The following is a 21,936-nucleotide window of genomic DNA, read 5'->3' as shown; positions in this document are numbered from 1 at the left end:
AGTTCCTAGGACATCTCATTTAAATATCGTTAAAAGAATTTTATGATATATTAAAGGAACAATTGAGTATAGAATATTTTATTCATCATCTTAAAGGTTGGAGCTTATTGGATATAGTGATAGTGATTAGGTTGGAAGCTGCGATGATTAAAAAAATATATTTTATTACTTGGTCTTCAAAAAAGTAATAGATCATTACATAGCAGCTTCTTCTAGTGTTTGCCAAGCAATATAACTAAGAAGATTACTCTAAGAACTTTATATGTCATAGGAGTTGTTAACTAAGATTTATGTTAAAAACAAATCAGCTATTGTCTTAACCAAAAATATAGTCTACCATGAAAGATCAAAGTATATCGACACAAGATTTATTTTATAAGAGATCATATCAAAAATAAATAAGTGGAGCTACATTATATCAAGACAGGTGAACAAGTGATCGATATACTTACAAAATCTCTTAAATTTAAAATATTTTAATAATTTCGAAAGAAACTTCGCATGTTAGATGAAACAAGTTTAAGGGGGGAGAATGTTAGAATTAAACTTATTATAAATATCATAAAGAGATTAATTTCATCAAAAGAAATGTTCATTGCACCATTAAATGTCTATGAAAGGACAAATCAAATTAGTTATTGATTCTTAAAAAAAATTAATTCATTTTGAATATAATTAATGTAATGTATCTTCGGGGACTATATAAACCCCATATGTTAGGTCATAAAATACATAGAGTTTCTAAAATTAAAAAAAAAATTGAGAGAAATATAGAAGATTTAAGTTTATCCTACTCTTCCTCTGTTCTTCCTATCAAATTCAACTCTGTTCTTCCTATCAAATTCAACACTCTCTACTTCTCGTCATGCAACACCACCTTGCGCCAACCACCGGTAATGGCGAAAGCAAGACGAGGCCTCACTTCGTATTGGTTCCCTTCCTGGCGCAGGGGCACATGATCCCCATGGCCGACATGGCCGTCCTCCTCGCCGAGCGAGGTGCCCGCGTCAGCATCATCACCACCCCCGTCAACGTTGCCAGGACCGAGGCCGTCGTCCGTCGCGGCAGGCGAGCCGGCATCGCGGTCGAGTTCGTTGAGCTTACCTTCCCTTGCGCCGAAGCTGGACTTCCCGAAGGATGCGAGAGAATCGACCTGCTGCCTTCTTATGAATTGTTGAAACAGTTTCACGACGCTACCGGCCTTCTCCGTCACCCCCTTACGCAGCACCTTCGAGCCCAGCGGCAACCCCCGACGTGCATGATCGCTGACTCATGTAATCCTTGGACGAAGGGAGTTGCCAAGGAGCTCCGGATGCCATATCTCCTCTTCCACGGCCCCTCCTGCTTGAATATGCTGTGCGCACGCATGATCCTACGGCACAAGATCTACGAGCAGATCGGTGACCCGTTCGAGCCTTTTGACGTGCCCGGCTTGCCTCACCGGCTCGAGATCAGCATGGCCCAGACGGCGTGGTTCATCACCATGCCGGGGTGGGAAAAGTTCCGCGAGGAGGTCTGGGAGGCGGAGACGGCCGCGGATGGGTTCGTGATCAACACGTTTGAAGCCTTGGAGGCCACATACGTCCAGTGCTACAGCAGAGAGGCGAAGGGGAAGAAGGTTTGGACGATCGGGCCACTGTCGCTGTCGAACCAGGATCCGGACGACAAGGCCGCGAGAGGGAACAAGGCGTCCGTGGACAAACATCGAATCCTTCTCTGGCTCGACGAGAAGGCCCCGAGGTCTGTCGTCTATGTCAGCTTCGGCAGCATCGTCCGCCACAGCCCGGCTCAGGTACTGGAGATAGGGCGTGGGCTGGAAGCATCCGGCCAGGCCTTCCTTTGGGTGATCAAGGAGGTCGATGCGTCGTCCCCTGAGGTGGAGAAGTGGCTGTCTTGCGGCGTCTTCCAGGAGAGGGTCGGTGACAAGGGACTTATCATCAAGGGATGGGCGCCTCAGGCGGCGATCTTGTCGCACCCGGCGGTCGGAGGATTCGTGACACACTGCGGATGGAACTCGGTGGTGGAGGCGGTGTCGGAGGGCGTGCCGATGGCGACATGGCCTCACTTCAGCAGCGACCAGTACATTAATGAGAGGCTGATCGTGGACGTTCTGCGAACCGGAGTGGCGGTGGGCGTGACGGTGCCCGACGCCCACGTAGGCGCAGAAGAGATAGAGAAGGCGGTCTTGAGACTGATGGACGGAGGCGAGAAAGGAGAAGAGAGACGGGAGAGAGCAAGAGAGCTGGGGAGGAAGGCCAAGGAGGCAATGGAAGTAGGAGGCTCATCTTATGCCAACGTGACACAGTTGATCCATTATGCATCGCACCATGATCAAGCACGAGGATGAGGAAGAAGCTATTCGCATGTGTCCTGTTTTCGTGCCAACTAAAAATAAGGGTTCTATGTTGAGATCGATATGTCTTTTTAGAAAGTTCAAACAAATAATCCTTCTGCTTATCGTAAAATTTGACTTACGAGTTTGGTTAATCGATGAACGTTTTATATTTCCAAATATATATATATATATTTCCATCGAAGAAAAGAATTCTTGAGATCTTTAAATCACAAAATTCCATCTGTTATTGTGGTAAAATCAAAACCATAATAATATATGTCACCGTTAGTGCAGTAAAACTTCATACGTGTTATAACCTTCCAATTTCTTTTAAGATGAAGGTTAGGGTCGATAACTTCTTAAACAGTTTAGGATAAGACATGTTAACATTCTCATAGAAAGTAATACGATGTGACACTCAGACCGACCTCATTGGGAATATATTTTCAAATAATAGAATTTTTTTTTTCTTCTTATCCACACCCAATGAAGCTCATTGGCGAAACCACCCATGTTATCGATGATGTTTGGATTAGCATGACTCGATATAGATCAGTCTATGTAACATATCTGACTTGGGCAAGCGAGTAGCGTAGGCATCTACTAGTGATTGACTTATGTAAACAATAAGGTCAGATGGAGTATCTGACAATTCAAGTTGAAAAAATAAGAGTTTGGATGATGGGCTTGACCCAAGGAAACATTATATAGTATCGATAGAATATTCTCCTTTGAATTCTATAATGTAATCGTGGCTGCACTGTTGGCTAAGGTTTGCTCTCTTCTATTGATTGGACCATCGTCGTTTGTCAAGCTATGATTAGAAGTAAATATTTTTTACTAATATATATATTAAAAATTATAACCAAATTCTATCAGTACTCAAACACGTATAGGAATTGCCTTTTTTTTTTTTTTGGTTGATAAAATGGTGTGAGAGTATTATTAACCAACCAAAAAGAAGATTATGATAGGAAAATGGCATGGAGTGAGTGTTAATGGCTAAATCTTGGGCTGAGCCGTAAGCGATCTCGGCTCTGCACGCTTTCTCATAAAGCCCATGACCACCCAATGTGTCTTACTTCAACTTGAGACTCACTCACGTCTTATATAAGATGAAGCCCAATTTGAGCCTAAATAAGGTCTTCGATCACGCTCCAATTGTACATTATATTACTAGGTGCTAAACTTTTAACTCTAGCAACAGTAAACAATAAATTCTCGAGAGATTGACACGTGGATAATCATACGATAAGTCACATCCCACTTAGCACATCGCGGATTAGGGACGTCAACCACACTTTCGTCTCGAAACGATATCGACATGACGTTAATATGAATGTTTAACGATTCAGGATAAAATCAATTAAACTTAGGCACGTCTGTCATTCATCTTGACATGTTAGTGGAGAACTCATACTGTCAACATAAGCCATCATATAGTAATTGTCATATTTGATAATTTAGTGCATACCTACATAACCTATATTTTTATTAACCAATATTTTAGTACAATAACTTATATTTTTATTTTTTGAATCCTCTAACTTCCCTAAATTAAGCATAAGAGGATCATTTGTTGGGTACACCTCCATATCATTTTTTGTAGGACCACATACCTAACCTCCCACTTTTTCCATATTAACCTTGTGATAAGCGATAAGATCATATGCCAAATTCAAATTGGGTATGAAAATCTTAATGTATCACACATTTAAAATATAAAATAATATAATACAAGAATCACAATCGATACACAATGAGCATTATCTTCAAATATAAAAAAAGAATTTGGTGTCCATTTGTATTAAGCTATCCACATGAAGGAGAGATTATTATATGACCCATCTCAAATGGCCTCAAGGCATTGTTTCAGGAGCCAAAGGCAATTGATCCATTGGCTACTGCATAATACAATTTATTTATGTTGACCCATTCAATCTATGGTGACCACTAGCAATCAAGCATTTGAAATACATGGCTTGGATCCTCTCATATTGTTATTATATAGATTACAAAAATATTCATGGTGAAAATTATTATCATTTTTTATTTTCATTTAATTGATCAAACATTAGAACAAAATGAAAATAAAACCTTTTTCCAATCTTTTATTATCTTATCATAATCTTCAGCAAATTTTATTATCTAAATCTCACATAAATTTTTTTTGGTTTTTTAGTTAGAATAGTTAATATAATTATTACCATAATTGTTATTTTTTACAATTATCGAGACAAAGAGATATAGACTAAGGAGATATCTCATATTACTAACATACAAATTTTTATTTTTATTTACATAGGATAATTAATATAATTATCATCATAAATGTTATTTTTTTAATTATTTAGCCCGCTCATTGGGAGGAAGACCATGGACCAATTGGAAATTTTTTACATAGACACTAAGTTAACTCATTATTAAACTTCTAATACGGCACTCTTATAAAAAAAATAAAAAAAATCTTATATATAAAGAAGTTTTTATGTGAGATGAAAAGAGATGATGGAGAGGATAGTACAGAAAACATGAAAAAAATGATAAACTGAAAGATGATAAGAAAAGGAAATTTATGATCTTTCTGTTCTTGGCTGGTCCACAAATTCTTTATATTTTCTTTCCACATATATTAATGAAAATCTTGTAGATCTCATATATTGTGACTTCACCCATACCATCCCGTTTCCATTTAGAAATTGACTCAGATCTCGATGGAGACGACTTGCAAATAGAATAAGACATTAGAGATCTTCTAGCAGTCTTTGTCTTGTACTCGGTCAAAGATTCCCTCGTTAAAGATGCTACAGCTTCAAGAAAACTCTGGGTTCTCTTCTCGTCTAAACAATTGGGCGTTGTTTCGGTATTGAGACTGGGACAAACCCCCGACGCAGTGAGTGCCCATGAGATCCACATCGCCGTGGCGATCATGGCAACAAAGAAGGCAGGTCTGACAACCCACGAGCTTACTGTAAGATTGTCGTCAAACACGGTGGCCTCCATGTCCCTCTCGGTCCCCATAACTTCTTCTCAACCTTCTCCTCAGTTGATTTTGCTTTGCCACAGTTTACTGTTCACCGTTTGCCAACGACAGCCGCTCACTCGGTGGTCAACGAATCTCACTCTACATATGCGGGTGTGAATGTCAGCTCTGAGTCGCATCAGGGCTCTCTAGTTCTCGTCATGCAACACCACCACGCGCCGACCGCCAGTAATGGCGAAAGCAAGACGAGGCCTCACTTCGTGTTGGTTCCCTTCCTGGCGCAGGGGCACATGATCCCCATGGCCGACATGGCCGTCCTCCTCGCCGAGCGAGGCGCCCGCGTCAGCTTCATCACCACCCCCGTCAACGCTGCCAGGACCGAGGCCGTCGTCCGCCGCGTCAGGCGAGCCGGCATCGCGGTCGAGTTCGTCGAGCTTCCCTTCCCTTGCGCCGAAGCGGGACTTCCCCAAGGGTGCGAGACAATCGACCTGCTGCCTTCTGACGAATTGATCAAACAGTTTCTCGACGCCACCGGCTTTCTCCGTCACCCCCTTACGCAGCACCTTCGAGCCCAGCGGCAACCCCGGACGTGCATAATCGCTGACTCATGTAATCCTTGGACGAAGGGAGTTGCCGAGGAGCTCCGGATGCCATATATCCTCTTCCACGGCCCCTCCTGCTTGAATATGCTGTGCGTACGCATGATCCTACGGCACAAAATCTACGAGCGGATCGGTGACCCGTTCGAGCCTTTTAACGTGCCCGGCTTGCCTCACCGGCTCGAGATCAGCATGGCCCTGACGGCGTGGTTCATCACCATGCCGGGGTGGGAAAAGTTTCGCGAGGAGGTCTGGGAGGCGGAGACGGCCGCGGATGGGTTCGTGATCAACACGTTTGAAGCCTTGGAGGCCACATACATCGAGTGCTACAGAAGAGAGGCGAAGGGGAAGAAGGTTTGGACGGTCGGGCCACTGTCGCTGTCGAACAAGGATCCGGACGACAAGGCCGCGAGAGGGAACAAGGCGTCCGTGGACAAACGTCGAATCCTTCGCTGGCTCGACGAGAAGGCGCCGAGGTCTGTCGTCTATGTCAGCTTCGGCAGCATCGTCCGCCACAGCCCGGCTCAGGTACTGGAGATAGGGCGTGGGCTGGAAGCATCCGGCCGGGCCTTCCTTTGGGTGATCAAGGAGGTCGATGCGTCGTCCCCTGAGGTGGAGAAGTGGCTGTCGGGAGGCGGCTTCCAGGAGAGGGTCGGTGACAAGGGACTTATCATCAAGGGATGGGCGCCTCAGGCGGCGATCTTGTCGCACCCGGCGATCGGAGGATTCGTGACACACTGCGGATGGAACTCGGTGGTGGAGGCGGTGTCGGAGGGCGTGCCGATGGCGACATGGCCTCACATCAGCAGCGACCAGTACATTAATGAGAGGCTGATTCAGCGAACCGGAGTGGCGGTGCGCGTGACGGTGCCCGGCGCCCACGTAGGCGCAGAAGAGATAGAGAAGGCGGTCTCGAGACTGATGGATGGAGGCGAGAAAGGAGAAGGGAGACGGGAGAGAGCAAGAGAGCTGGGGAGGAAGGCCAAGGAGGCAATGGAAGTAGGAGGCTCATCTTATGCCAACGTGACACAGTTGATCCATTATGCATCGCACCATGATCAAGCACGAGGATAAGGAAGAAGCTATTCGCATGTGTCCTGTTTTCGTGCCAACTAAAAATAAGCGTTCTATGTTGAGATCGATATGTCTTTTTAGAAGATTCAAACAAATAATACTTATGCTTATCGTAAAATTTGATTTACGAGTTTGTTTAATCGACGAGCATTTTATATTTAAAAAAAAATATTTCCATCGAAGAAAAGAATTCTTGAAATCTTCAAATCACAAAATTTCATTTATTATTGTGTTGAAATCAAAACCATAACATATGTCACCGTTAGCGTCGATAATTTCTTAAACGGTTTAGAATAAAACATGTTTGACATTTTTTAATAATAGAAAGTAATACGATGCATAATCGATTCAAGGTAAAACCAGTCAAACTTAGTCACGTCAGTCATTCATCTTGACACGTTAGTAGAGAACTCATAATGTCAACATAAGCCATTATATAGTAACCGTAATGTTTGATAATTTAGTGCATAACTACATAACCTATATTTTTATTAATCAATATTTTAGTGCAATGACCCATATTTTTATTTTTTGAATCCTCTAACTTCGTTAAATTAAGCCTAAGAGGATCATTTGTTGGGTACACCTCGATATTATTTTTTGTTGGACCACATATCTAACCTCTCACTTTTTCGATATTAATCTTGTGATAAGAGATAAGGTCATTCGTCAAATTCAAATTGGGTATGAAAATCTTAATGTATCACACATTCAAAATATAAAATAATATATTTTTATATCGTTTGACCATTGACCATGTTAAAGATACTTTGCACTCTCTTCAACAAGCAACGAATGAATGAGTATAACATCATAGCGAGGTCTATCTTTCTTTACATACTGATCTTACATGACATATAATAAAGAACTATGCTATCGCGGAAGACAAAAGTGTCCCAGTCCTAAACGATGGAAGCTGGGAAAACAAGGATCGCCAACTTCCATGGACATGGACGTACTAACTACATGACTCATTTCTTCGATGCTCATCCACATCCTTTCCCATTCAAGAAACGAGCCACAATGGCACGCTTTCACAGCCAAGCCAACTCCCAATCCCCTCTAAAATCTTTCCTACCGACAATTAGGTTGATGCTCTCGTCGCATCAACTCAAATCGCATCCTCCTCCTCTTGTATCTTTGATTCAATTACCATCGATGCCAATTCAAATCCGACCCCCAAACATACGCTTTTAGAAAGAGAAACATCGTGTAATTTTAGAATGCTGTGATGTGATCGATCATTCTCTATCATGTGAATAAAAAAAAGATTTATTCCATCATTTTTTTTTCATTTTTGTCGTAATAATTTGGGTGCAATTGCAATGGTTGGAATCAATCTCGAGCCGCGATATGATTGATGGCGACGTGGCTAAGACCGAGAGATAAAGGTGGATTGACTTGGAGGCGAATGATTTGTTGCCGACATCATATTATGAAATCCCTACCTCGACATATTTGAAGCATCACATGTCAGAGTATACCATTTTGTATGTTTTTGAGATCAGTATAAAGCAACAAATTTGGCACCTTTTTGGGTAGAGAATAGAGAATGTAAACTAAGTCACGTATAGATAATTATTTAATGTGAAACATGTGAGGCTTCGTAGTTATAGTATGGGTACCTTTTTGTGTTTATTATTTATTACTTGCATGTGATTGATGTGCATGTTTTTGTGTCCTTGTTACCAAATACAAGAGGCCATGGGCAATGTAGTTGTCTACCTAAGTTGAGTGGTTGAAACAATTTATTTCTTACCTTTGTTGGCTTATTTTTTAATAAAATTATTTTATTCTATTGTTCTAGAATCAAAAAGAGGATAATTAAAAATTAACCTTAATCGATTTGCTGAAAAGTTTTAGGGATATCACACGTATGAAAAAGTATAAATAAAATATTTATTTAACATTCATCTTGATCTATTTAAATAAGATTTATTATTAATATAAATTTTATGAATAAATTAATTATTATTAAGGAAAAAAGTTGTTGACATCTTGGTCATGATCTAGATTCATATTCATAGGATTGTCCAATATATTTTTGAAGTAAAAAATGTAAGCTCTCGAGGTGTCATTTATTAGAAGTATGAGATCAAAAGAGATTTCTCGATTAGTCATAATCCGAAGTATACGAATGTGAATGTGAATTATAAAAAAAAAATTATTTTTATTATGTTGAAGATAAATCTTTATATTTGATCATAAAAAAAATATAATATTTCATAAAATATTTTACGAGAAGCGAGACTGTTAGCTTACATGATTACATGTAACGGATATCACTTATAATCGTATACATGCGATTGAATTCTCTATCTATACAATAAAGCAGTCAAAATATCTTATGGATAGAAGGAATAATGTTCATGCCTGATGATTGGGATGACGTGGTAGAAAACGTCAATCATATGGATGTTCTTTGAGCACCAAAATTAAATTCCCTTCGAGAAGCTCTTTGAACATATGGACTTTAAATCCGAATGCCTCCACTGCACACCTCACACACACATCGGTTTCAAGGAAAGTCAAAAGAGTTAAGGCCACTAGATCTTAGAAAAGTATCGATAACTCCACAACCCATAAAATAAAATAGTAGCATGCATGATAAGATATGGCATAGCCACAAGCATATAAACTAATATATCAAAAGTAAACCACTAGACTCAACCCTCCTTGGCATCTTTTGTGGTCAATTCATTTCCACCCATGTATGATAGATAAAGATGGAGGCCGACGTTTAAGAAAGGAAAGAAATAAAAGATGGAGTGGCCTATACGTTGCTCCTCGACAATGCACACAAACCTCACATCGCAAACAAAGAACAAGGAAGGAAAGGAACACAAAGGAGTCTAAATGTCAAGTGTGTGACCTTTTCTCTCACACACTTTCTTTTTCTATGTGAAATTCTCTTGGATCCATTTAATAAGTATCATAGACTAGATATTGTTTATGTAAGTGTTGGTGTAAACAACTTTAAGTCGTGGTCTCGGGACCGACGCGGCTTGGTTCGGATCCGGATGACGGGGGATCTTCCTGGGATGACCCTCGAGACTGCTGAAGTGGCCGGCTGCGGTGGTCCGATCGGGACGGGGTCACCGTTTCCTCCGAGAGGGGGCTCCTCGCCTGAGCGTCTAGCGGGAGGCCTTCGCCTTCGCACCTGCACACAAGTCGGGTCGGGAGCTCAACCTGACCTCTCCGACGATCAAGTCAGTGAGTAGTCGCAGAGGGTTTGTTATCTATGTTGGTGTCCTCCTCCCCCCATTTTTCGATGATCGAGAGGGTATTTATAGGGAAGCTTACTGCTTCCTGAGCTGCCCGCTTGCAGGGGGCAGGCTGGTAGCGTCTGACACTGGTGTTGACGTGGCGTGAAGGATTGAGCTTGAGCAGGGTGTTAATGTGCCTCGGTCGACGTTCCGATCTGCGTTGACCAGGTGCTGTGAGGCGTTATTTGGGACGATTGACGTCACGCGAGTCTTATCATAGTTATTATCCTCGTAAGTATTCCAAGTCATATTGAAATCTATATGGGTACCCGAATTAGATTTTATATTTGCATCACTTTGGTATCACATCAATATTCATGTTGATCGTTTGATCATTTATGATATCATGATTTTTTATTATCATAAAAGTAATGACTCGTTCGACTAACTATCCAACAATTACATGTACTCTCTTATAAAAAAATATATTATATATTTATATATTATATCTTTCGATTCAACACTTAACTTGACAACTAAAAGATTCTTATAAAAAATATATTTTTTTTTCCCAATATATACACCAGTTGAATCGTATCGGTTAAAACATATGTTAGATATGAGTTGTGTCCACCATACATACAAAGAAAAGTTATTTCAGTCATTATTTGATCGTAGGGATTTCATGCACGGCTGACTAACTTTGAACCAGTTTGACCCTCGTTTAAGAAAGACCAACCCATTAAGCACAGGGGGTTCCAGTTGACAAATCGGATCTCCTCCGCAAGGGATTCCGAGTTTGATCCGTTCGTAGCAGCCGTAGTAACGACGAGAGCAACGACTTATATAACGAAGAGTGCGGAGAAGAGACCAATTGTCGTGGCCGCAGGACGTGGAGACGGGGAATTCGACGACAGGTGGAGAGAGGCTCGTCACCGCGGAGTCCTTTGGCAGCACGGTAGCTTCGGCCGCTTTCGTATGCGAGCAGGCCATCCACGTGCTGTCGCTCGCCGCGGACTCCCCGTGGGTGCGTCTTAGCTGGCAACCAATAGGGGCCGAGCTTATCCCCTTCCTCGTTCGGCGACGGTCCCCCGACGCCGACCCTCATGTCTACCACGTGTTCCCACGCAACTGTTCTCGAACTCGACGAGAGAGAGAGAGAGGAAAGGTGAGATCACAAGAATTCCGCTTGTGATTTCCGTACATGGGGACAGAACGAGGTGGGCGACGCAGGAAGGCCAGCGGCGGTGTCTCGGGAACACACCCGACGTCTCGTAGCCGCACTGACGAAGCACTGGAATCACCGTCCATTTCCTTGATCGCATGATTTCCAGCCGACTGATTCGGATGCGGACCCAACGAATCCACCGTAAAAGTGTCAGGTACGGTGTTCGTGTCCAGAGAACCGCCCCTCGTCATACTTACTGCGCAGTGCACATCATGTGACTTCCTTGGCGAATGACTTGTTTACCCTGTAGCCTGGGCCACTACGGAACGAAATCCACTGGCAATATCCGGCGAAGCGGAAGGGCAAATAAGAGACATAGAGGTGCGTCCTAACACGTGTTCCAGGCGAGAAGAGAGACTGAGGAGAGATGAATGAATTGACAAGTCGCTGACGTGTCACACTTGCAGGCTGAGAAATACGACTCTTCAATTCTCGCCTCCGTTAACTAAAATATCTATCTCTTCTGCATCAGCTCATAAGATTTGGGGATGAACGAACGGTCAAGGAAAAACTACTTTGGAGGAGAGACAAATCGACAAAAGTCTGTAAAGAACAGCCGAAACATAATTTATGAAGCAAATAGAAAATGAACTCAAAAGCTAAAGGTATAGTTTATGAGTCCATACGACCGTGGTAAAATTTTATTAAAATTTCATAAAAGACGATGCAAAACACGCATAATATAATTAAATAAAAATAAAAATATGTTTGTCACATTAATTATTTAATTTGTCTTCATTTCTTCACACTGATATTTGACTCGGTTGGTTGGGCGTCACGACGCGTCGGTGACAGGCGCCATGAGGACGGGGCTGTCGGTTGAGGAGTCGCGATTAATTACGAATAATGAGTAACTAAACCAGTTAGGTTGGCACGCTTGTCAGGAGTTGGATTCCAGAAGATGTTTAAAGCGGATCGGCCGACGCGGTCGCTATAACGTGCTTCTCCTTCAATTCAATCAAAACAAATATTTTGTACACTCGTCAACGAACAAAGCCATCGCCTCCTGTTTTTATTTTAATGCTTACACGCCGTCAAAATCAGCAGATCTTAGACCAAGTGAAATGGATGGTTACATTATTATTATTATAAAGGAATATTGGATAAAGGTGGATGGAAGGAAGACCGGCTGTCGATCAACGCATGTGGTCGAACAGATTAGGTATCGATTTTTGGCAGTTAACGGGCAAAAAAAGAAAAAGGAAGAAAAAGGAGAGCCGTTAGAAGGTGCAGTTGGCGAGTTGACAGGCTGGATGGACGGGACCGCAGTAATGATCCAATCTCTGATTCCGAGGCTATTTTGTAGTCTTCTGCCACCAAACCAATCCCACCCTAATTTCTCCGACACTCGACCAATTACATTACGCACACCACATATTACATTGAATACATGGTAGGAAAAGTAACGCCTGCCCCCAAGTGCTCTCCAGCCTGGCCCCCGTCTCCTTTCAAACTTCAAAATCGTCGCTCCTCCCCTTCAAACATCTATGCAGTTAGTAGGGCACCCCAGAGCGGATCGCAGCACATAATTCCAGCGAAAGCTGGTGCCAGTTGGGCCATTCTTAATTGCACGCACGGATGGGCCATGCACTCCGTACGCACCCTGAGGTACTCACATGAGTACGGAGTGGGTGGGGCCCACGCGGGTCGGACGCCTGAGATCGTCGGACGCGATGCGGGTGGATCCTTGAGTCACCCAAGAGGTGCGCGTATCGTGTCTTTGTAGCGAGCGATAAACGAAACGGAACGTATTCAACGGTGAAACGGACGAGGTCAAATGACACTATATGCTACGGAGGAGGGGGCGTTATTTAAATTACGGAGATGGGAAAAGGCGGAGCGGGCGAGACGGTTGCAGCGAGTGACCGACGCGTGTCCGTTTGCCAGCTGTATGCAAGCAACCGCCCGCGTGTAGAAAACGGGTGCGCCCATCGCCCCGCGCCCGGTCACTTCAGTCGGCTAATAGCCGGTTAACCCACCTCTTCCCTTGTGCCTGCGCTTACTATATAACCGACCCAAAGCACTAGCTCCGGCCACTACCTCCTCCATCTCAAGTGCACTAATAGGCTTCCCTCCTCCGCACGGTACCAAATACGCGATAGAAATCGTACCTTTTCTCGGTCGGTAGCTTGGGTCGGGTGGTGGTTGGTTCGATGGCGGCGACGGTGGTAGGGAGCAGGAGCAAGGACGTGGATCGGATCAAGGGGCCGTGGAGCCCGGAGGAAGACGAGGCGTTGCAGAAGCTGGTGCAGCGCCACGGGCCGAGGAACTGGTCGCTGATAAGCAAGTCGATACCTGGGAGATCGGGGAAATCGTGCAGGCTCCGGTGGTGCAACCAGCTGTCGCCGCAGGTGGAGCACCGCCCCTTTACGCCGGAGGAGGACGAGACCATCATCCGCGCCCACCGTCGTTTCGGAAACAAGTGGGCCACCATCGCTCGCCTCCTCTCGGGTCGGACAGACAACGCCGTTAAGAACCACTGGAACTCCACCCTCAAGCGAAGGTACTGTGCCTCCTCTTCCGCCGGCGATGGCGGGTTCCGCCACCACCCCGACGACGACGTCGTGGCGGCGCGGCCGTTGAAAAGAACGAGCAGCGACGGTCCGGCTATTTCTTCGAGCGGCGCCGGGCTCTGCTTGAGCCCAGGAAGCCCCTCGGCATCCGAGCTCAGTGATTCCAGTCACCACAGCCTTCCCATGACATCACCGGTCTCCACCGCCTCGCACATCTATCGACCGGTGCCGAGAACCGGAGGCGTCGTTTTACCTACCCCATCCGCTCTGACCCCCCATCAGATGGAGCCCTCTGTCGTTCCGACAGTCGCCGCCCCAAAGAACACCGAAGATCCGGTGACCTCCCTTTCGCTCTCCCTCCCTGGCTCCGATACGATGGACATCCCGGATCACCACCACAGCACCGGTGACGACAACGGCAGGCATAAACAGCTTGACCTCGCGCCGTCCATGCCGATGACCCTGCAGGCGCGACCGCCGCCTGCAACGGCGAGGTGCGCGGACACCGCTGGTGCTGCCGTTTCCCCGGATAAACGGAAGCGGTCCTCGGCGGCGGAGGAGGAACCGCGACCGAACGCGCCGTTTCCCTTCAGCGCGGAGTTGCTGGCGGTGATGCAAGAGATGATCCGCAAAGAGGTGAGGAGCTACATGACGAGCTTGGAGCGGAGCGGTGCTGCGTGCACGGAGTCTCGGCCGCCATCGGAGAGCGTTCGGAATGCTGCGATCAAGCGGATCGGCGTCGCAAAGATGGAGTAGAATTATTAGCTTCAGATCGAAGGAAGTACAAGTGAGGAAAGTAAGGAAAAAGGGAAACGAGAGTTGAAGAGAGCGGTGGTTTCAGATCTAATAGAATTGTAGCTCTGCAAACCAATAATTCCCCCCTTTTTTTTTGTACAGGCGAAACATCCAGTTTGATGAAATGGGAGGAGAAAGTGATTTCTTTCACATTAGCTTATATGTTGGTCGGTTATTAATGGGTTGATTTGGGAGTAACGATAGCAAAATTGGGAAGTTAATTAAAGGCGTTTGAAGGAAGCCCCCAAAAAATGACCATATAATGCATTTGCTTTGCTGCAATCGTTCTTTCAAGTGAATCGTCTCTCGAGCAATGAAATCATATGAATCGTCCTATGAATGAATGAATCATTTTGTACTCTTCTCGGGGCAAACAGTAAGTTGTTTCGAACGTGAGTTGAGCTTTTGGTAGTTCGTAACAGTGTGTGCTGTGGAAGAAAACCAGCAATAAATCCCCTGTTTCGGACTCTGTTAATGAGATGAAAGTCATAATCATCACGTTTACCATGTGATTGTCTATCATTATCGCTAATCCGCAATCACTCGCAGGTTTCGTGAGACAATACGCTACTGCGACAGGTTGGTTTGTTACCAGCTTCATCATCATTCATCTTTCTTGTTCGAGCTATTTGAGATGGTCGCCGTCCATTCGTGAGCTTTGTGGGCTTGTATGCGTTGTTATGCTCTTCTTGCTTCTCAAGTTGGCCTTTAGGTGTGTGTGGCTCCTCTATCTATCCTCCCCGATTAAAGGACACGAACGGTTGGTACGATTTTTCTTCATTTTTTTTTCTCTTTTGCTAAAGAAAAAGGTGTTTTATTCGTAGACTTCAGTTACTGTGGATTATGATTATCGAGGAAATTGGAGTTGCGAATGAGGGATTAAGTCCGACAAAAATCCATTCGATTTTTAAGTTAATAAAGAAATTGAAGGATTCGAAAAAAAATATATTTTTAATACTCTAATTGTTCGAGGAAGTCTTACAAACTCACTTAGAGCCTTTTTCTATGGAGCTCCCCTAAGGCTGTAAAGGGTCTAATAAGAAAGAGATGCTGTGCTTCCTGTAAACATACATACCCACTCATGATAGCGGAATTAGTATTAACATCATGCTGTAGAAAGTTAAGTAAACCTTTCATTGCCAATTTCTGGATTTGAGGGTGAGTGAAGTGAAGTGATGCAGCAAGAAATTTACCTTGTACAAGACACAGTTTCATCGTCAAGCTCAGAAACTAATATCTCACATAATAATTCTCTTCAGGCATGTGATACATTCACTTTCAGGTAAAGCTAGCAATCATCAGAAACGTAGAAATAGAACTTGTGCTATTGTACAGGTTCAGGTGGGTGGATGCTGAATTGGATCGCAAGCAGGGTCATGAGTGGGCGAGGGTGACTAAACATGTTGAGGAAATAGATTGCGAACGAGGAAGAACACACCTTCATGTGGTTTCTTTTCAGGTCTGGGAGTGTGTTAGATATGCAGCACATCATCACTCATCGGTAGGATTACTAGCAGCAGTGAAGCTCCGAGAAATTTGTGTTAATGTTAGGGTGCTAATGGTTCAGTTTGTCCACTATAAATTCACACAGTCTTTTTAGAACATGGCATGAAAGATGTATACCGGAGACATAGTTCTTGGTTGAAGTATGACCCAAAAATAAACATGGAGATCCAAAGAATGATCTTTTACTCTCTGATGTGCGCCCAGCAAAAAGTGACAGGATAGATGTATTATGGGAGGAGATTAATCTGACATGAATGCATTATGCAAAACATGTTCCATGTTGCATGTAAGTAATTGCATGCATGAAGGAGGAGGAGGAAGGAAGCTAAATGGCGGTACAAGGTATGCTTTCCCGGAGTTCCTTGTTCAAGGATTAGCATCAACGGGGAAACCACACTGTGAATATAATTCAGCAAACATAGGACACATACTGTTCTCTGGTGAGATCCGACAAGGCTACTTGCACTACTGGTGCACAAGCAAAGACCTGATCTAAACCTTTTTGATGACTCGATGATGTGGGTGTCATCAATCGTAGGTTTCTTTGTTCGATCAGGAAAGAGATGATTTTGATCTTATAGAAAAGAAATATGGGCGAAGAACGGGCTTTATTGTTGAGTGTAGGAAGAATGAAAGAGATATTGGCGCGGCTCAATCTGAGACTGGTTTACTGATACAAGTAGAGCCAATCATCGGATTGAACCTCACCAATATCGCTTTCCTTTCTTCCTTGGATCATCGGAACCTTACCTCATCCGCCATCTCGAACGTCACTTGGTGTCAACATGCGATATCATGAGCTTAGTAGCCCTTGTAGCGCTCTTCGTTCTGGTATATCACTATCACCATCTCCACCACAGCGATGACGGCATGCGTCTGCAGGGCCAAAACTGCTGTGCTTGGATTCTTCTGATCCTTGTGTCTTGGATTAGGGTTTCAATAGGAGAGGGAGAGAGGAGCGAGAGGCAATGCAGTGAGGGAGGGGGAGGGCATAAAATAGGGTGGCATGGGAAGGGGTATCGGGATTTCAAGAAAAGGGAAGGAGGACGGTGAGGGGAATTATGGAGGGTGTGGTATAACCAAAGCTCGTCTCAGCTTTAGAAGGTGTGTCATGCTTGGCTTGTTGTACTCCAAACCAAAAAAGAAGTGTACTGAGTTCAATAAATTAGCTCTACACCACCTCTTTTTCGCATGCTCACCTGCAATATTCCCCATACTGATAACACCAAACCACTCCTTTTTCTTACACTTCACCAGTACATTCTCCACTCTTGCAACAAGAAAAGTGAGAGAGAGAGAGAGAGAGAGAGAGAGAGAGAGAGAGAGAGAGAGAGGTGGTTTAGTTGAGGAAGAGGAGAGAAGAGTCTTTATTCACTTATTCTAATGGCCTTTGGGCGCAGGAGTGCAGAATGTGTGCGTGCCTTGAAACAAGGTTCGGGAATACGTACATGGAGTTGCTCCCTCTCTCTCTCTCTCTATCTACTATTAAAACGCTTGCCACCACCACCACGGAGACACCGGCGTTAAAGTGGCTCTGCCATGACACCAACAAAGGGGACAACCCTTCTTTGGGCTGTTCACCCTCTCTCTCTCTCTCTCCATTACTCCCCCACCTTATCTTTTGTGAGCACCACTAGTGACGAATCACACCAGACAGTGAATGAATGACATCCCAACGTGTAATCACTGAGTTAAAAACACATGGCTTAGGCGATGCTTCTAATACCGTGTTGATTTATTAGTACCACTTGGTGTGTGCTACTGGGATCTAAGAATGATCATGTCGATTTACTATATTAAGTGCCAAAATGGTTGACCAAAAATGAAGCTGGTATATATTCTTTTCCCAGTTTGAAAGCTCATCCTCTCTTGGCTGATACAGCTACGCTTGCATGATTGTTCACTCGATCTCACGTCAACAATGTGCCATGATAGATGAGGTGGTGTTGTATATTTGAGCTTCTTGACCTCATGATATGAGTAGCTCCTTGACCTCATGATCTGAATAGCTCAGTCGGCCTGCCACCACATTCCCACGCCTTGATCTTGGACTTCTATTTGTACTCTCTCTCTCTCTCTCTCTCTCTGAGAAGGACTTGGGGAAGCGAACATGGTTTCGTTCAGTAAAGGTGGTGGATAAAGAGGCGTCCATGTTTTGCTCTGACGAACAAGCTTTTGTCTCTGCAGACGTTGATCACTTTCTCGGATTTCCTGGGCCTCATGCATGCAAATAAATGTAGGTAAGCGAGGGCCAAAAGCATGCATGCGTGCTGTCCCCGTCTATGACAATGATCTTGAGATGGCCTTCAGTTTTATCATACAACATCATCTGCCATATCACCACTTGAGTATAAGATGAAGCCTAATCGAGTAAGAACCAATACATTTTACTTAGTTTCTTTGTTAGAGGTTGCATATGCGTTGCCATGCAAAAGGTACTCCAGAAATCTCTAAAGATATGCTCCTTGGATTTCATTCATATAGATGCAGTGCAAACATGACTGTTCCTAGTGTGGTAACCCATAGACATGGAGCAGCATTAGCACCTCAAAGAGCCTAGTTGTTATCCTTATAGGTGAGCACTTCATAACATGTTGTCTTCGAGTAGTTGGAAGGCACACTGGTGGAGAAGATGAGTACTCGTGTTAGGGAAAAGGTGGGTCTGTTCCTTGCTCCTTTATCCCTTCTCCCGCAGTGCCTCTCCCATAACAAAAGCTGATCGACCACCTTGGCGTGAAAGGAGGCTTATAAAGTTCCAGAATGTCCCATGTTTCGATCATGCATGGCAATTCGGCCAAGGGCTTTGTCTGCTTGTGAAGACAGAGAGGGACAGCTCCATTTAGCGAGGGGATTGCTGTGAAGCTAAGGTGGACTTCTCCGTGCTGTTAAAAGCATTCGACTCTTGGTTTGAGGTGGTGTTGCCAAAAGGCACCAACTTGGTCAACATCGCTCCAGATCTCATCTCGGATTTTGTGCTGAAGAAGGTCCGAAGCTTGCTTTAGACGACCTTATGAATGACAGTGGATCTCATACCTTTCGATCGCATATAGATGTTGGTGAATCAGCAAAAGTGAAACTAGAATTGCCAGTCAACCTCCACAGCTGATATAATATTAAACTCCAGATTGGTGAGTATGTGGCACTTAGCTCTGGACGATTAGGTCCATCCCAGCAACCAAGAGGCTTCTCGAAAGTAAACCCTTGCTTTGGCATTTCTCCAAACACTTCGTAGACAAGGAACCCATGTAATTGTGCCTACGGCAGGAAAGAGCGAAGGTTTGCATGAACTCACGGCGAGCTCCACCACCTTCGTTTCCCCCGACGCTAAATGAAGCCCTCCTTCCAAGACGAAGAAAGAGAGAGCAGCGACGAGGAGAGCCTCAGAGAAGCGAAGTTGATGGTGGGACGATACCTGCAGAGACGGCCGAGGCCGCAGGGAGTAGTTTACGGCGACCGGTGATTCGTGTACCAGATGATGTGGCGCCCTAAGACAGGCGGAACGAGATGGACCCCGCCTTGTCGACAATCTGACTTGCTCAACGTTCCACCTACAGTGGATCCCACGAGATGGCCCATCAAAATCTTGAAATGGGCCTATAAGAGCCCACTATGCGTAGACCAGCTCATATATCATTCATTTATGTCGCAAAATTACATATGTGGGATGTTAATTACTACTTAGAAAAGAAATAAAAAAATATATTACAAACCATATTTTGGATGAATTTTTATGTTGATTATAAATCCAATAACCATCAATTCCAAACCCCAACTCTCTTATTATGTATTGGTTTTTAAGTCAACTCTCTTCATTAATTTATTATTTTAATCCATAATGGACTACTTTGACATGGATTAATTTCAACCATAATTATAAATCCCAAACTGGGCGTTCAGTAGGTCTCAATTCACTAAGACAATAAAATACTGATTAGTTGTTGTCAAAGGTATTTGAATTTTTCTACATGACATTTAAGTCTCTTTCAGTAAAAAGAAAAGAAAAATATGTTATATTATTGGTTACTTTATCATCCCCTTCAATGAGAACACTCTCGTCTTGTCCCTATCGCCCTCTTTTGATATTGCCACTTACTTAATTTCTATCAAATTTATATATTTATTTTTAAAAAACATACTAATATTGTGTATAGAATTGTTGACCCATCTATTCGACCAATACCTTAGATCGGATCAATGTTCGAAACCATTCTAATAATTATAATTATCATCCCTCAATATATTATATATATGTTTATATTTACATTGGAGATCACAGTTTGCCATCTAGTTGACCATGGACATTATCTGGTAGAGGAGCAAGGGCAGGTTGTCCACTCGGAGCACACAAGGACACCAACACATCATGAAGAAATCCAAAGTCAACGGATGCCATTGTCAAAGCCTCCAAATTCGACCCCTTTGCAATGGGACACCAGCTGGTCAACCAACAGTCATTCAACACCCATGTGGTCTGGCTTACGTTTGACTTGTTGCAATGCTTACGTTTGATACAGTTCTTACTGGTCTGGGCCGGACTAGAAGTGTTGCTCCCTAGGGAGAACCATACCCTATGGTCACCGTGGAGGAGATCGGTGCACAAGAAGTACGTTAGAGGCTACAATGTGAAAAGAGAAATCACGTCAAATCGATAAGATAAATTCGATGGATTTGGGCCTAAAATTATAATCAATAGCCATATACTTTGTTGTTCAATTCGGACCGATTTAAAAGCATCATATTAAGAAGAATTTGGTTCATACAAATAAGTCATTAATATAACTAAAACGGCGCCTAATTTGCCACATTGGTTGTGTCACGGAGATCCCTTTCGTCGCAGTTCCCCCTTCGATGATCGTGCAACGTGGGATCGTTATATTGGTTTGATCGGCGGGTCCCACTCCCACCAGCCTTTTATTTATTTCTTTTCTTGGGATTGGCGCCTTTGCCGCCATCTGATCGTAACGAACTAAACGTGACAACTGTAGACGTTGAGATTTCCATGCAAGCGGTAATGGTTTGTTCCCGTTCCTAACGCGACACGTCGACACGTTCAAGAGCAGCGAGGTTCCAGCTCATGTTTTACGCACAGCTAATATCCCGAACCACACGAGTCCTCTGATCTCATCCGTCCATTCGACGCGATCCGCGATGTCGTTCGTCGATCGCGGCCTCTAACTGAACGACTCGCATGCTTCGTCGTCAGGTGTTACCTCCGTCGCGGGGACCACCTCGTTATCCGCGGTGCCCATCGACGTGGCAGTCTTAGGTGCTCCGTCGATAAGGGAGTGCGCCACGTGCTGACGTGATCCCGTTGTTCCACCGAAAGTGGACCCGGCGGGGTTACTCCATCAAGCGCGGGAGTAGCCGTCCGCTCATCCCTCGACGGTGCTTGATCCACTGGTCCCTTTACGTACACCACGGATCTTATACAAGCACACGCTACGTGTTGCGGTTGCAAGAGAGTTCAACTCGCTCGTCTTTCTTTGCGGGGCCCAGCGCTACGTCGGATCACAATGGCATGTGATTCAATGGGTGTAGTCTTGTGGTTGTAATAGTTTCCAGGACGCAATGGGGTTGTGACAACGAAGTCCGCGAAACGGACGGTCCTGATCTCCAAACCGCAATTTACACACTTTGGTGGGAATAGCACTCCCTCGTTCTCTCCTCCGCCCTATAAGAGGACGGCAACTCCACAAC

At 44.2% G+C, this 21,936-nt stretch overlaps 3 protein-coding genes across 3 annotated transcripts; all 3 read left to right on the top strand.

Annotated features, from left to right (window-relative positions):
* Positions 1-844: 844 nt before the first annotated feature.
* Positions 845-2,390, top strand: LOC103983499 (UDP-glycosyltransferase 73E1-like). Its single transcript, XM_009400711.3, has one exon. It carries the CDS (start codon positions 866-868, stop codon positions 2,345-2,347), a length of 1,482 nt encoding a protein of 493 aa, XP_009398986.2. The 5' UTR covers positions 845-865; the 3' UTR covers positions 2,348-2,390.
* Positions 2,391-5,435: 3,045 nt separating this feature from the next.
* LOC135672570 (UDP-glycosyltransferase 1-like) lies at positions 5,436-7,118 on the top strand. Its single transcript, XM_065181062.1, has one exon. The coding sequence runs from the start codon at positions 5,519-5,521 to the stop codon at positions 6,989-6,991; it is 1,473 nt and encodes a 490-aa protein (XP_065037134.1). The 5' UTR covers positions 5,436-5,518; the 3' UTR covers positions 6,992-7,118.
* A 6,327-nt stretch (positions 7,119-13,445) lies between these two features.
* On the top strand, positions 13,446-14,883 carry LOC103983206 (transcription factor MYB44). The gene has a single exon (XM_009400403.3). The coding sequence runs from the start codon at positions 13,579-13,581 to the stop codon at positions 14,692-14,694; it is 1,116 nt and encodes a 371-aa protein (XP_009398678.2). The 5' UTR covers positions 13,446-13,578; the 3' UTR covers positions 14,695-14,883.
* The last annotated feature ends 7,053 nt before the right edge of the window (positions 14,884-21,936 follow it).

This window comes from Musa acuminata, chromosome BXJ1-4, assembly GCF_036884655.1.
Source record: "Musa acuminata AAA Group cultivar baxijiao chromosome BXJ1-4, Cavendish_Baxijiao_AAA, whole genome shotgun sequence".
Classification (NCBI taxonomy): Eukaryota; Viridiplantae; Streptophyta; class Magnoliopsida; order Zingiberales; family Musaceae; genus Musa; species Musa acuminata.
The sequence above is the reverse complement of the archived record's forward strand: the minus strand, read 5'-3'. Positions and strand labels throughout refer to the sequence as shown.

What these genes read in the sequence shown, in the direction of transcription:
- LOC103983499 (XM_009400711.3), top strand. Translation starts at nt 866, where the DNA reads ATGCAACACCACCTTGCGCCAACCACCGGTAATGGCGAAAGCAAGACG.
- LOC135672570 (XM_065181062.1), top strand. Translation starts at nt 5,519, where the DNA reads ATGCAACACCACCACGCGCCGACCGCCAGTAATGGCGAAAGCAAGACG.
- LOC103983206 (XM_009400403.3), top strand. Translation starts at nt 13,579, where the DNA reads ATGGCGGCGACGGTGGTAGGGAGCAGGAGCAAGGACGTGGATCGGATC.